This window comes from Haliotis rubra, unplaced genomic scaffold, assembly GCF_003918875.1.
Source record: "Haliotis rubra isolate DU_JTF1 unplaced genomic scaffold, ASM391887v1 Scf654, whole genome shotgun sequence".
NCBI lineage: Eukaryota > Metazoa > Mollusca > Gastropoda > Lepetellida > Haliotidae > Haliotis > Haliotis rubra.
This window is the reverse complement of record NW_025767362.1, coordinates 124,847-140,881: the sequence shown is the minus strand read 5'-3', so window position 1 is coordinate 140,881 and position 16,035 is coordinate 124,847. Positions and strand designations below refer to the sequence as shown.

General features: G+C 36.8%; 1 protein-coding gene across 2 annotated transcripts in view; it reads right to left on the bottom strand.

Annotated features, from left to right (window-relative positions):
• The window catches only part of LOC124257247 (AF4/FMR2 family member 4-like), a 118,074-nt gene that overhangs the window by 43,362 nt on the left and 58,677 nt on the right, over nt 1-16,035 (bottom strand). For both annotated transcript variants that reach the window (XM_046691260.1, XM_046691261.1), the window contains exons 8-9: nt 7,726-7,774; nt 1,205-1,260 (exon numbers count right to left, since the gene is read on the bottom strand). In XM_046691260.1, the coding sequence (XP_046547216.1) occupies nt 1,205-1,260; nt 7,726-7,774 (105 nt within the window). The remainder of the gene's footprint in view (nt 1-1,204; nt 1,261-7,725; nt 7,775-16,035) is intronic.

Genomic DNA, 16,035 nt, shown 5'->3' with positions numbered 1-16,035 from the left:
TCATCTCTTACAAAAACACTCTTATTATGCTGTATAAAATGATTTGAAACACTGCAGATTGTCTCCCTCCACAATGGCTGGACGACATTTGCCGATCAATATTTAACAAAAGTGATGTATAGCGTGTAATGAATACAAATTAAATCTAGTTGAAACTGACAAGCAGCAAGCAAATTGCTATTTACCATCATGTACTCCAATTTTTAGCAGTAACTATCAGATTCAAATAACTCTTCATGATATCCAGATGAGTTTGGCCTGCCCAGATCTGGTTCAGTTTTAAATCATGCTCAATGTACAAGCTAGCGGTTACTGCAACCAGGACAATATTGATTGTTATTCTACAAATCATAATCCGCAATTTCATCAGGCAAACTTGCCACAAGCAACATGTATCACCTTTCAATAACCATTCTCTTTATCAGATAATCATAACACTGCTTTCATAGAATACCATGAAAATTGTAGTTCTTTTCTGAAATAACACACATGTTAAAGAGTTAACAGAAAAATATGTTTACTATCATCTACAACTAACCTTCCATAACAAAACAACTTGAATGTTACGTTTGTCTGTGGCATGAGAAATTAGGAGAACAGGAGAACATTAAATTGAAGTGAATAATACCAGATACAATTATAGCTTCATCTAAATTAGAAAATCACTTCATTAAAGTCACAGTACAAAACAACTTCTGGTATTACTTTCAAAAATCGAAACTGAATTTGTTTTAAAATGTCCATAGACATAGAACTGCCTTGAACTTGTATGAATGTCTATCTTTATGATCAGCAGTAAAGATATATGTAGTGAAGCCTGTCCTGCAACTTGACCTTAGATCTACTGCAGGAAACTGAGCATAAACAAAGGAAGCAGCTGGGATTATGACTATCACATGGCTGTAATAGTGTATCTAGCCTACAGTGTGTGTACACTCACACACATACAGAATACTGTCACAAAGTACAGTCATTCACCATATAGCCGTCAGTCAGCCAGAGGTCTTCCTCGTCATTGTCTGCAGGATCGAACATCAACAAACACATATTTCACCTGTGTTTCTTCCATTTCTCTGGCAAGTAAAGCTTGTTTTGTCCACCCTACGTTTGTAAACAGCGAGTGCAAAAGTAACTGCTATCCTAAATGGTATTGTGTCGCCATAGAAACAAATGTGAATGGTTTGAAGGTGGAATGAGGACTTACCTCTTCTTAGCAGCTATCACGCTCGGGGCTTTATTGGATTGGATATCCGTGGGTACCTGAAGATAAGAAAGGAACAAGGTGTCATTTTCCACAAACATTCCCCATAGAAAGTAATCCTGGACCTAAAATTCCATCCGGAAATCCACAACACAGTTACAGATTTGCACACAGTGTGCCCCGAGACCAAGTCATTTGCCACACTAAAAATATGAGATGTGGTTGAGTTCATTTCCTCCACAGGGGGGGACAGGGCGGTATGAGTTTCTCGGGGAATTAAATGGGTGGGGTAATTGCAGCGACTTGTGCTAAGCCTGAGAGTAAATAGAGCATGCACAAACTGAAACTGGGAAAGTGAAATGGAATTTTGACTATGATCTCAACATTTTGTCACTTCAATCAGTGTCATGCCAGCCATCACCCCTCCCTTTGAGTGGCCATGCTAGGTATGCTAACCCAGCTGCTAAACAAAGATTGAGCTGGGATATCTTGTAGCAGTTTAATAACACATAACTCCAGTGGTTTCGCAACAGGATAGCAGAATTTCCTTTCCCACAATTCTTCATTTTAGTTATAAATTTGCAAACAATTATTAGCACATGAACGCACCTGACTGTGAGACAACCTATTGATTGATTTTTCATGTCAGTGACATTTTATTTCTCTTGCCTATATTCAACATCATTATTTCATTGATGTGTTGTATATATATTTTTGGTTTTACATCTGATGAACAAGACATCATGGCCTTAAACCAGAATCATCAAAACAGAATTTAAAAAAGGCTATGACAACAGATATGTGTTATATAATTGACATCAAATTTAAATTAGTTTATAATTTTGCTTATCGAGTCTGATTAAACAGAAAAATATTGGTGATGATGAATGCATTGGAGATCTGTTACGAAGTTATTCAAACAACAGTGTTTCCACATTATTAAGAACTAAAGAATTAAAACATTGTAAAACCAAATTGACAGCTTTGGTGTGATGAGTGAACGCTTTAACCACTAGGCTACCCCACCACCCCTCTTTAACAATCAACTGATGCACAAAATTTAATCATTTTGAAACTAAACTAATGAATTTTTACTTGAATGATGCCCAGATATTTAAGATATCAGTCAAAGATATAAAACATTATTCCCCCAATACCATGAAATATGAAATTATAATTCTCACTTCAAAAACTTGAGGTATTTATGACAAGGTTTATATCTAACCTGTTTATATACATATATCAGTGACACAATGGATATCTGTTTGCATAATGTTATGTCTTACCTTGTGATAACTGTTTTCAAAACATAAGTGTTTATTAATTTTTGAAGGGGCAATGGGGAGAATATTTACATAACAGCCAGCACAACACTTCTGCCATTATTTCCAGGATTAATTGTTCAACTTGTTTTACATATCTGTTGCCTGACCATAGACAGCAGTGCTGACATGATCAGTGCCCCAGAGATGAAGTTTATGATTCACCCATTGCTGATTGAATTTGCAGAGATGAACCGGAGTTATGTTGGTAATCAGCTTAAACATACCAGGTATACATAGCTGTGCTAATAGTGAACAATAGCTATAGCTTAATAGTGCTGTTCATTTAGTGTTCTGGTAGTCCAGGGAAAATTCCATTTGCTGCCAAGTACAAAAAATAGTGCATGTAAACATAAACACTTTAATACTCATGTTGATTTTGTTAGATGATCAGTGCCTCTTTCCGATAGACATCTTTGGTGAACAGTCTAGATATCTTTGAGCAAATTTTATGTCTTGCATGCTTGCATATATCCAATTTAATATTGACTCCATGCAATTGCCCTCAAAATGAAAACAAAAACAGTTCTAAGAAAAAAACACTTCTTACCTACCCCACTTTTGTTTAATGAATGTATCTTGTATGGAATATTTTAGCTGTGGACTAATGCCACAACCAAGACTCAGCAACATGTTTCAAAAGCACAACAATAAGCCAGGTTGCACATACAGTTGCAAGTCCCTGATCTTCATTTTACAGCTACTACTGTGGGTGTATCTGCCCAGAAATCCCCAAGGTGATACAGAATCAAGCCTAGCTCTACTTTCAAAGGTATTTCATTGTCTTCTCAAGGGATAGAAAGTACAAATCATCAGATATTCAAAATAGGAGAACATGTATGCAAAGTTCCAAGAAGATATTGTGGGTGATCTAATAACTTCTGCTCCAGGTACTTCCGAGCTCACAGCAGTCAGCAATAGAGTGGTCTGGACAAAGTTGACAAAGGCTGATATCAGCAATGTCACACATTGTAACTACCACTATCACTACAAGCATTAGGTATTAGGGCTGGGATGATACACTATGATATTTTACCTGCGATATGATACGTATCACGATACACACACCTTGCAAGAATGACACAGTATTAAGATTTAAAATGATTTATTTGAAGTTATTTGTGCATAACAATAACACTATTGTAATAAACAAACAAGTAACTCTATCATACTTGCGTAGTTTTCTCCACATAAGTACTTAAACATGTTTAAGATAACACTGTTTTGAAAAAAAAGTTGTGTATCATTTTGTATCGATACACCAGTAAAATGTATCGTGATGTCTCAGCCCTGTTAGGTATGGAGGTTCTATTCTACTCATGAACAAAGGCAAATTTTGAAATTCCAAGAGACACCAATATGTCTGCAAAGTTGCATAGTATTTTATGTAGTGATTTTGAAATCCATGCAACAAAAACTTAGAACAAAAGCTTTCTTGTACATCCCCTCCTATGAATGTTGTGTGTGGGATGAACACTCTCAATAAGAATTATTTATGATTGTTAAAACATCAAGTAATTATTAGGCTATTCTTTTTGTAAATATTTCAAGATACAACTCTAGCTTTGTACAAATGGCTTACGTATTAAGATAAAAGTCCTACACAAGTACTCATAAAGTCTGTAAATTATATAAAAGAATCAAACAACTTTCCCCTTATGGCATTATTGTGAGAGCACATTTGCTTTTGAATGTTATATTTTCAAAGAATATAGTTTTTAGATTACTCATTCTTAAAAGATAATAGTTTTTTCAAAAACAAGTGGTGTAGAATGCCATGAAAGATTAGCTCTGCTTCTCTTTTCCTTTAGAAAATAATGTGGTATCTTCTATGCTGAAAGCGAGTCAAATGTTAAAGCTTAACCCTCACGTAGTGCTCTGGCTTATCATGTAAGGGAAATGAACAAGGTTGAAACTGCAATGAACACCACTTGCAAAAATACTATCTGCATGCAGTTGCATCTTCACCACTTGCTGTAATCATGACATACCATCTTGTAATGTAATTCCAGACTTCACAACTATTCATCACTTTGTCAAACCGTCTGTATTTCATGCCGTGTTTTTTTCACTAATGGTATTATCCAGTTGAGACTTGCCATTCAGCTGATTAATGGCAAAATGGTTCAAGCTTTTCTCTATTGAAATTAATATCAACAGTAGATTTCCTACTCATTTGTAGTCAATGTAATCATGAAATCTACAAGCTAGGGCATTATTTTCAATGCACAATCCAAATCCAAATGATTAAAGTAATGTTCACTCCACTTTCCAGGAAAAACAAAATGCTTTCTACCAATTGAGACATCCAATCCATGCTGTCTCATGTTTTTTGTTTCCCATTCCAGATTGATATAGGCAAACTATTCAAACTATTTTAAAATTCAAGTTGAACAAAATGTTTTAACTAGCTGGAAGTAACGTCTCATATCAATTCCACTGTAGAATCAGACTGCCAGCAAAGGAGTTACCTATTTTCAAACTGAAGATCTAATTTAATCTTCTTGGCAAATTAGTGAAAATTTACTCCACCTTCATACCAACTCTGGAACAAGCACCACCTGACCACTGAGGACCAGCTTTCTATAACTAACAAGCTGTTTCATCTTGTTGCAGCCTAGCATCTTTTAAACAATGAGGATAATCAACAGCCTATGGGGAGGAATCACAATACAGAATGCTTGATGTGCTAGCCTCATTGTGACTAATTATGAATGAGTTCCATCTAATGAAACCCATCACACATCATGTGTCATCCACAGCCTAGATTCTGAAGTGAAGGTAAAATTTTGATGAAAATGTGAAGCAGTAGTGTTTGGGCACGTTTAATATGACCAAGGTTAAAGTAGAGTATTGCATGTTCTATGTTCATTCAACACAGGAGGCAAGGAGTAACAAGGCACTGGCTTATCATCCTGGTCACAATGCTCAGGTCAGCGAGTGGGATAGGTAATTACTTCAATAACACAATACTTACTGATAAAAAAACCATGCCATTCTATTCGTTTGGAATTACAGCAAGGGGATAGGAAATCACTTGAAATACAGCCAATACATTTATATAGCTGGATTTTCCAACCTGCGACCTGCCTAAAATAATCTGAGCTGTTATATAATATATATACAGTAACGAGCAGAAAAAAAAGAAATGTGACTTTTCACAGACGTAGTTTAAAAATTTATTTACTGATAAATTCAGTTATATTTTTCATACATCCACTCTGGATACTGAAGTTTACATTTATGCAAGTCAATAGTCAATTAGTCTACCGTTTCTCTCGATGCACTGCTGAATATGGCGTCCCATGCTGTCAATCAAATTGTCTATGTAATCCTGGGGTAGGCCCACCCATATTTGACTAATGAGATTAGACCACTCAACAACACTCTTCGGTTCCAACTTTTCTAATTTGTCCTTCATAATCTGCCACACATTTTCAATTGGGTTCAGGTCTGGTGATGCCACTGGAAATTTCTGTAAGGTCACGTGACTTGTTTCAAACCAGTTACAGGTGTGTCTTGACTTGTGTACAGGTGCATTGTCTTGTAAAAGTTTGAAAGGTATTCAACTCTGTCCTATATGGGATTCCACTATGCCTTCCTGTATAAGTTGACAGTACTTGCGTGAATCCATCCTTCCTGTAATAGTTAGTAGCGGTGTTACCCCGAGCTTGCCTATACCATCCCAAACCATGACACTGGGTGAGAACTTCGGAACCATTTCGCAGCTACGCCCACCTCTTGACCACCTCTTTCTTGTGATCCTATAAAACTGAAACTTTGATTCGTCCGTAAAAATCACATTTGAAAAGTCTGTACCCTGCATTTCCTTGCACCACTCCAGCCTTTTCTCCATATGTGCTGTTGTCATCAATGGAACTTTCTTCGGCACTCGTTTGACATATCCAGATTGCTTTAAAGATCTTCTGATTGTCCATTCTGATACCTTAGGGGTTCCTTGATTGACGCATTCACGGCAAGCTGTTTTGCAGACCAGTTTGGGTACACCGCCGCGAGACGCGAGATACGTCGTCTGTCATTTGCCCCAAGAGTAGAACGACGTCCAGCCTGTCGCTCTCTCCCTAACCCTGCGTCAAATTTCTTCAAATTTTGGTAAACAGAGGCCCGATGCAGTCCTGTCAGTTTCACAAGTCTAGTTACGGATGTAATACCTGCTTCATAATATGCCAAGAGTCGATTTCTGTTGTTTTGTAACGTCATGGCAAAGCTTCAGTATCGTCTGCTAGCAACGAGGTCACGTGATCAAGCCATCCCGGAACCCAAGGGAGATAATTCCATACCAACGAGGCAAGCTACTGGTGGCTAGAAACAATGTATTTCGCCTTTTTTGATAGTAGGATCGAGTCTTCAGAATAAAGTTTTTTGTCGCATTTTTTCTGCTCGTTACTATATATATCACTATTCTTATCTATCATTATTTTGCCCATTATCCAAACAAGATCATCATATCTATCCCTAGGGGTGTCATCACTGGATATTAAAGTAATGAAATACTGACGCAAAACTATCACAATGTATACGCTAATAACAAACTGATAATTATTTTTTTAATTAATTAACATTAATAATCTTGACATGCCATTAATCAAATCAATACTAAATATGAACCAGTCTGATCCATGTATTGTTTAGAATTGATTTTCGTAACTATGGTTATCTGAACAGCTCCCATCAACATTTCTGTTGCAGTGGTTTATTCATTTGGTATCAGTATTCATGCCAAGTACACGGCCACTTGAGCGGAGTTATTATTGAATTTTGATAAACAACATAAATGCCATAGACTGCACTAAGAAAATCTTACACCAAACTGAGACATGGTGTTTTTCCCCATCAATTTTATAAACATTTTGAGAATGTGTTATAGATGAATAATGGGCTTCCAAAACTTGAAGTATTCATTACAATGACACATGACACCATTTGTTTGATCCATGTGATAATAAAACTTTACATGAACACATTTTTATCCATTACATGAAATTACAAACACAATGTTGCGAAAATTGACATGCTATGACAGCAAGCCATTATATTGTGGAATGTAGTTTAATGTCTCTGGAAACAATGAGGCAAGTGGACTCCCAGGGAGATCTGGCTGAAGAACATAATAACCCTGCCTTATCAAGTAGGATGCGCATATGTATAATGTAAATAAAAAATATTGAAATTCATAGATACCTGCTCAGTTTCACTGTCATCACTGACATGTAAGTCATCTGCGAGGGAGCTGAAATGAAAGGAACAAAACATAGGTATTTTAAATTATTTAAGATATTTTTTTAGAAAATTTATCTTGTTACTGGAAGTCAAGATATCTTCAAGGCCTCTTGTTCTGGATGAATACCCATGACAGAAATGTTTCATCAACCCAGTGAATACAAACATTTCCCATGTGGATACAGATTGTCACTAAACATACATGATATAATAATGTACATTATAATCATGAGCGGGACAAGAATTATAGATATATAACCTTGCACAAGTGATCGTGCAAGTTATGCCTACGATTAAAAAGATGAGAAATTATTTTGAAGACAGTGAATAGAATTACTATTTCCAACTCTTAACAATTCTAACCATATAACATAGAAAGCTATTACTTTCTGGTCAAGACATAGTAAATGAACATGTGGTAGGACCTAGTTGATCTTCTGGTTTGTGTCATTGACAATTTCAACAAATGTTGGCATGATACAAACATATAAATAATAAAACAGCCCCTGTTCAATCTTTCTACAAGAAAATCATGTTCATACTACAGGTTATAAATATTGATAAATTATGTTCAGATTTCATATAGAGAAAAAACTATTTACTTCCATGGACATTCTCAACAGCTGAAACAAGCAGATCTACATTGTAAAAGCAACTGTCCCTAAGCAGTGTAAGCCAGAAATTAGGTCAAGAGTATTAAGACATGAACTTGAAGTTGAAGAAATAATTGGTAGGGGCAAAGCATCAATGGAGGCAAAATACATGTAGAACATTCATCCATATGGGCATTAAATCATACTTCTATGTCAGACAAACGCTGTTAGTGAAAGCTGATGAGCCGGGAGACAACAACAGAAACAGCATGTATGATCATGTTTTCTTTCAAAACTGTTCACCTTAATAAGGAGAGTAATGAGATGTTTGTATACCCTCACAGTCAAATTACTCTGTGTCAGTCAATCAACAAGGACAGATCCTCTCTGTCCTTCGTAAACATAGTAACTACAGATATTCATGGCCATGGGAGTACTTCAGGGTCAAATATCCCATCACTTGTGAATATGATGTCCAAGGTATCAAAGTACAGTGAGTTTACACTTATGACCCATACTTTTCAGAAATAAAGGGATCTGTTGTGCTTTTTCATATAGGCAGCACTCCACTAGTAAATGCACATAAACCAAATTAACTACATTTGGACCATATTGAAAATCAGAACCAAATATTTTAACAAATTCAAGTGTCATCTCTGGTGAGATCAAGCATGTGAAGCTTCAGTTTCTTTGGTTCTTAAGGAGATGGTATACAGTTATGGTGCTTGCAGCTGGACAAGCTGCGCATGACATAAGTTCATCTGACTTCCAGTCACAATGGATGAATGGATGGATGTGTGGTGTGTGGTGGTGTGGTGTGGTGTGGTTTGGTGTGGTGTGGTGTGGTGTGGTGTGGTGTGGTGTGGTGTGGTGTGGTGTGGTGTGGTATTGATGATAATTGTAGAACAAAAGATGTTCAGCAAAAGGATCTTTACATTTGTCCAAAAGGGACTCACAATAATTACTGAGTTTCAATAAAACATTCAGCTTTCCTATGGTGCTCTGTGTCATCATCCTTATCAGTAAAGCAAACGTGACAAGTATCCATTGTCACTAAAGATTCTTTCATTATCATAGAAACTGCAAGACAGCCATTGGGCACAAGACAATTTTACTTCAGTAAAGGACATTTATGCTTCACTAGACTAATGCTTAGTCCCTGAATATATAATTTTGATAGTAACAAAGAAACCACTTAGATTGAAAAGGAGCCCCAGTGAATTGGGAGAATCTGAACCTGGGGAAATCTAGACTTGCTTCATTTTGGGCTTTAGCATTGCAGGGAGGGCTAGGCAGTAGGGGAAGTAATGTGGTTCAGGGACTGTGAGACAGATTAATGCTTTTCATGAAATGTTCACAATGTTCAACACTCAAATCTTCCAGCTCAAAGGGGTCACTTAAGAGAGGTGCCTATTTGATCTTAAAACATACAAATTTTGTTATTTCATATTTGTTGTGGATGTGATCCAAGAAAGATTAATGTTGAATGGAGTCCACCCTGGAAACCTGGTTATTAGAATTGTGTCTTGCAGGGGCATGTCAGGGTGTGCGTATTATTTCCTACCATTGTTTGGCTGTGTTGATAAGGTCATTGTCACACTTAACACTGCACCCAGATTACCAACACTAAGAGAACCTGTGTGCCAAACCACTGACTTGGGTTGTACCCCTCCTGCTTGCGGTAATAGATCCAAACCTGATTGTGGCCAGTTTGCCCCAGCAGCATCAACTCTTTAAACTTTTGTCAAGGAACAGATTAATTTTGAATCAAACAAATAATTGTTACAAACTCAGTCATTTCTCATCCAGAACCACAGCCCCTGTTGTGTTTGAACAGGATTAGTAAAGCATGAAACAAGCCTGGTGAGATCACGTGTAGTAATGTGGACATACCAATATCAGTTGTTCTGATCTCTGTTGCTTAAAGGTCATGTAGCATGTCTAACACACTCAACAATCTATTCTATCTGAAGGATATTTCCTATTCTGATAAACATTTGTATGTCATAGGTTCTTATCATAGTTTTAAGTGAACAAACCACTTGTGTTTATATGAATTTAGTAATATTTTATACTATTTAGGGGAAGTCAACACGATTTGTTGTGAGGTGTTCACTGTAGAAATTAATGTTAACCATTGAAATTCTTCATGTGATCTCCACCATGATCAAATAATCTGCAACAGATACATAAGCATATGCTGAAGAGTAGACTACTTCTATTGAAATATAAATGATCTAAATGTATCGTAATTTTCCTCTTCATCTAATTGCACAGCAGATCTGTAATGGTTCTAGTCATTACTAATGTATAAGCCTTTTACTGGTTACAACAGAAACCAATATAAAAATTCAGTAAATGCATCTGATGTACTTTATTCCGGCCACAACCATTTTCTGACAGTTCCAGAGTGGCCACAACCATTTCCTGACAGTTCCAGAGTATTGGCAGTAACAGAGTATTTCTTCTTGTAAGGAGACTCATAACAGCAAAGAACAATTGTCCAGACTTCATGATAACTAGTTCAATGTACCGCAAACCTTTTTGCCTTTATATTCCTACATATTTCCTAAATCCAAACAGTACTGGTTTATACAGTCTGTCCAATTAGTTTCCAAGTGACACGACACTAGCATAGGTCCATGAATGTGATCTGGCTACTTGGAGTCTAGACATGAAGAGAGGCATTAAATCAGTCACAACTGCACCAGTAGCAGCAGCAGCAACATCAGGAGGCCAAAGAGTGTCATCACATTTTCAACCTAACTGTCTCAGCAGTCAAAACCATTGCTCAGTTGATATGAAGAAATCAGTGCAAGGTATTAAATATGTTATGTCACGGTTAAAAATGACTGCCCACTTCTGACTGCATTACATACAGCAATGAAAGTGGGAGACATATATACACAAGATGTTAAATGTTGTCATGTTTGGACATGATTACATTTGGCAAGTGAGAGAAAGGTGTCTGGGTGAAACCAAAAATTAAGGAGAAACATTGTATTTTGGAATACAAATTATAATTTTATTTAACACATCTAAGGAAATCATAACAAGACAAATATAGAAATACTGATATAAAACAAGTAATGCTACAGGCACTGTAATGATTGTTTGGAAAAACAAGTCAAACTCTTCCAACACTTTTTATAATAATTTTCCAATTTTGCTAACATGGAACATGTCATGTTATGTAAGAAAAAAAATCATATCATAGGTACATTCCCTGGGAAATATGAATCCATTTCACACTAAAGTTTTATTTATCATTTACCATGTTTAGAGCCATGCCTAATCTGTTTGTGACATAATGCCAAATTCATCATGTTTCCTACTGTATGATGGCAGACAAATCAATTGAGTCTAGACTAGACAATCCAGTGATTGATGTTGTGTAAAAGAATCCATGAGCTTGCTGCCAACACCAGGTCAGAGAGTGTTACCACTTGATCTGGTTGGTTGCCACTTACAACCAGCATTGGTTCAATTCACAGGCCTTCTTTACAAAATGTCATGCTCCTTATGACAAGAAAACGGATGATGTAAAACATAGACATAAAAACATAATGCAATAGAAACATGATCTTAGAAGAAGTCAATACATGAACAACAGTTAAAATCCCAATTAAGCTCTTACAGCTAAATATTTCAGACTCCAAACAATGACACCTTGCAGGGACAACACAGGAGTTTTTCATGTAGTAACTAAGGTATCTCAAATGAATGTCCTGTTGCATGTTTCTTGCAATCCTCACAGAAAAGAAAGGGCTGATGTAGGCATTTGTTTACATGTTTTGCTGATTGGCCCAACAAAACATCAGCAATGTGGATAATGTCAACAATCTGGGCCATGAAGGAACACTTTGACTGCCAGGTAGGGTTGAAAGTTTCAACTTGGACAGACCAGTAGTAAAGAACGAGTAAAGAATGTCTCAAGACAAGATTAATCAATAGAATAACAAAAAAGTATACTTTTCATCACCAAATACATGCATGTAATTCAAACCTAATGTACCTGTTGAAAATATGTCATTTCTGATCAATTATAAAACTGGTAGTAAAATCTAATCATTCTTTCTGAAACGATAGATTTTCATTGAATATTTTTGGCTTATTCACATAAACAATTACATGTCCAAGTAACAGTTGATGTGAGTACATGCTGTACATTTTTTAATTTAGATGTCGTTATCCATGTCCATGCAAAGGGCCATAAACACAACGTAGCAATGAACAGAGAGCTTGGTCATGTACAGCACGATAGGCACACTGACATGTTGCTATTGATGTAGATAGGTATGTGAGCTTGAGAGCAGAGTAATTCACCTTACCCATGGTGTAAGCAGTTCACATCAGGCAGCACGGCCATTGTAACAAGCGGTATCCATAAATTATCCCATTAGCCAATGTACACACAAAATCTTTGCACAAAAGTCGACAGGAGCTAAATTTGTAAACAACATCTATCTTGCAAATCAGCCATTTTTGGCCTGCAGGCAAGTAGTGTGAAAGATTTCAGCAGCAAATGCATGCAGAAAGACGGTTGTAGTGTTGGCTGTGTGAAGCAAAGCCAGTAGCCGACCGGCATACAAGCTGCCATGGTATTGATCAGAGTTTGGTTGGCCGACCGTGCACTAAGCTGAACTTCCCCATCATACCAGGCACTGTGTCCACATAACAGTGTTTGCAATAATGTGTCAGACAAGCAGTGTGCCCTTATAACCAGGGGGACAGGGTCAGAACTGACACATCAAATTTTCTATGATGCGTCTTAAATTAAACAAAAGCAACAAGACAAGAAAAATCAGGGCAACATTCTTTTTTAGAATTTGCCTTCTACTTCAGACAATTCTTGTGTTACAAAACAATTCCTGTACTGAATAAACAAAAAGGGTTCAGTATGACAACCTGTGTATACAATAGTTGCAGTTGAAGAATGTAGCTATTGCCATCGCTCCCTAAGGTAGTAAGAAAAACATTGATTTGATGATCAAGTTGCAGGAGTGACTCAACAACGGATGGATAGATAGTGCTGGTCTATAAGACTGATTTTAATTACATACCCTTGCTGGTCTGATTTCGTTTTAGCATAACAAAAATGTATAATTTGTATCTACATAAGCAGAGGTGTATCTCTCAACCAGATTAGAACTTCAGCCTGAGCTAACAGACCACAGACTTTCAAATACAGTAACCATATGGCATGCTACCCATTTACTTTTTAATTCATAATTTCCGATAATTTCATTTTAATTCATGAGATACAATGCCCTCATGTAGTTAAATGTATGTCATGGGAAATAACTCTGAAGAATGTGAATTAAAAGGTAAAGAAAACTTAATTCATAAATCTACTTTGCTGAATAACAAATACAAATTCCTATCAAGAAAATGAATGATTTGATATACAACATAATTATGAGACTATCTTACAAACCTTATTTTACTCAGAACAGAGAGGTGTACAATATTTGGAGTATCTTGATAAAAACAATTTAGACTGTACACTGAATGCGTATTTTGAGAGTAAGTGAAGCAGGAAGACACATGTGTTGTCTGACAACCCACATTCACAAGTTTCCTGTAATATACTGTTTCATGTAAGGTCATTCAGTGCTTTTGCTTATGTTCCATGTAGCAGTGGCTAGCTGAAAGCCACAACAGATGAGTCACTATCATCTGTGCAAACTCCACTGACAGCATCAGGCAAACTCAGCATCAAACAATCTCAAGACACAACCTAACTTGTTGCACAGAAATAATCATGTTGGTATCCCACTAATTCAACTAAGTTTCAAATTGAATATAAAAACTGACTAGGTTGTTCACATTTACTAACTTCATTAAAAAAATTAATAGCAACAATAAAATCAGAGACATAATCATTTTACAAGCTTGCATGATTAGACAAGTTTTACATGTCTGAGAACTTGAAAAGCTGTTTGGGGGTAACTGGTTTTCTTCAGAACTGTCAACAAATCACAACTAAGTTGGTCTTCATTCAGCCATTACATCTGAATTATTCATGGACATATATGATAAATCCTATCTTTGAGACAAATAAACAGTGTGTATTCTCTCTTACCTTTGTTTACAAAGGACTACTATATGGTGATAAATTGCTGCTGATCCTGTACCCTAACAATTTTGAAGCAACACTGACACAACATATAAAGACTTATCATATTATGATTTCATCATCAATGAAGATGAAGATTGTTGGGGAAGTGGGAGAGGTGGTAAAGAGGTAGTATTCTATGAATTATTGAACAGCAAAGATTCTCAATATAGAAACCCTCTTTTACATCAATGCCAGAATATACCCAAAGGAACAGTAGGTTCTGACATCTTGTAATACCCTGGATAGTAAATAAAGTACTCTTACCTTGAACTTTTGACTGCAGATTGCAAACCCTCTACCATTCATATTTGAAGCAGACTGCATGATTCATATAAGGTGTGGTTTGTGTAGTCAAGGGCTTTTTAATGCCTATCATGTTAATAAATGAGAGTTCCACAAAGCACTGGAGTTTCGATAATCAGTATCCGTTACAGTACTTCATCACCATATAGATGTACTCCACCAGACCAAAATAGTGGCCTCCCAATGGCTAACAGAATGAAATGCAGAAATCTTATCAAAAGTGTGACTTTTCCATACATCCGGTATGATGTCCAAAAGTAATTGTTCCAAACAAACCATTCCAGTTGTTCGGACCAATATCAGGCACACATAAACCCCAAACCACCATAAACGTCCTGATTTCAAAATAATCCCAAGGACATATGTAAATATGTGGTAAACTTCCAAACTTACAGTTATATGCACACCCTAATTCAGATGTCACTCTAATTTCCAGCAACTTTCCAACACTTAGAGTATCCTTGACATAAGTGATGATACTTTTGAACATGACAACTTGCTATTTTAAGAGGAAGTTGACAATATGGCACAAAAAGTGCCTTCCAAGGTGTCTCTGCAGACTCTCTGTAGACTCTGGGTTTCTTTTCTCAAAGGCAAGGTAGGGCCACCTAGTAGGTGATGGGAGAGCCACTTACCACTGGAAGTGAACTGTTTCACAGGGACTGTTTTCCCTGAAGTTCACAATGCCATGATTTGTACTGACAATTCCTTGTGCCAGTAACTGTCAAGAGATTGTAGAGTGGAACCATCCTGGGACTGTTGCTCTGGTACTGACCTATCTAGAGCTTGTTTACATGAGACCAATAGCTTGGGATCTCTGGGGTGAATGTGTTTCTACTAGGATGAATGAAAAATCCTAAAGAAGATAGAGGCTGATCTGGCGATGCCATGCTGATGTCCTATCTAAGAACAGAAGACGAAAAGTGGAAAGGTCTTGATGGTAATAATAATTTCCACATGAATAAGTCCAGGAAATGGGTTTAGAGATCCTTTTCTTGTACCAAGCTGGTAGTTTCCATGTTTGACCCAACTCAAGGTCCTGTAGGTCCTTGTGGCCTGCAGTAAATAAATGTGTCAATATATTTGTCATCAGAAGCTGCAGGCTTTTTTAAACGTGGGCCAGAAGACTTCACTCAGGGGCTGCGGCTTCTAAAGCATATGTGTCCTGAAGGCAGCCTGGCAATTCTTTTCATTTCAAAAATGTAGACTGCTGGCTTGCTGACTGAAACAAGGTTAGGTCATCCAACCAGACGG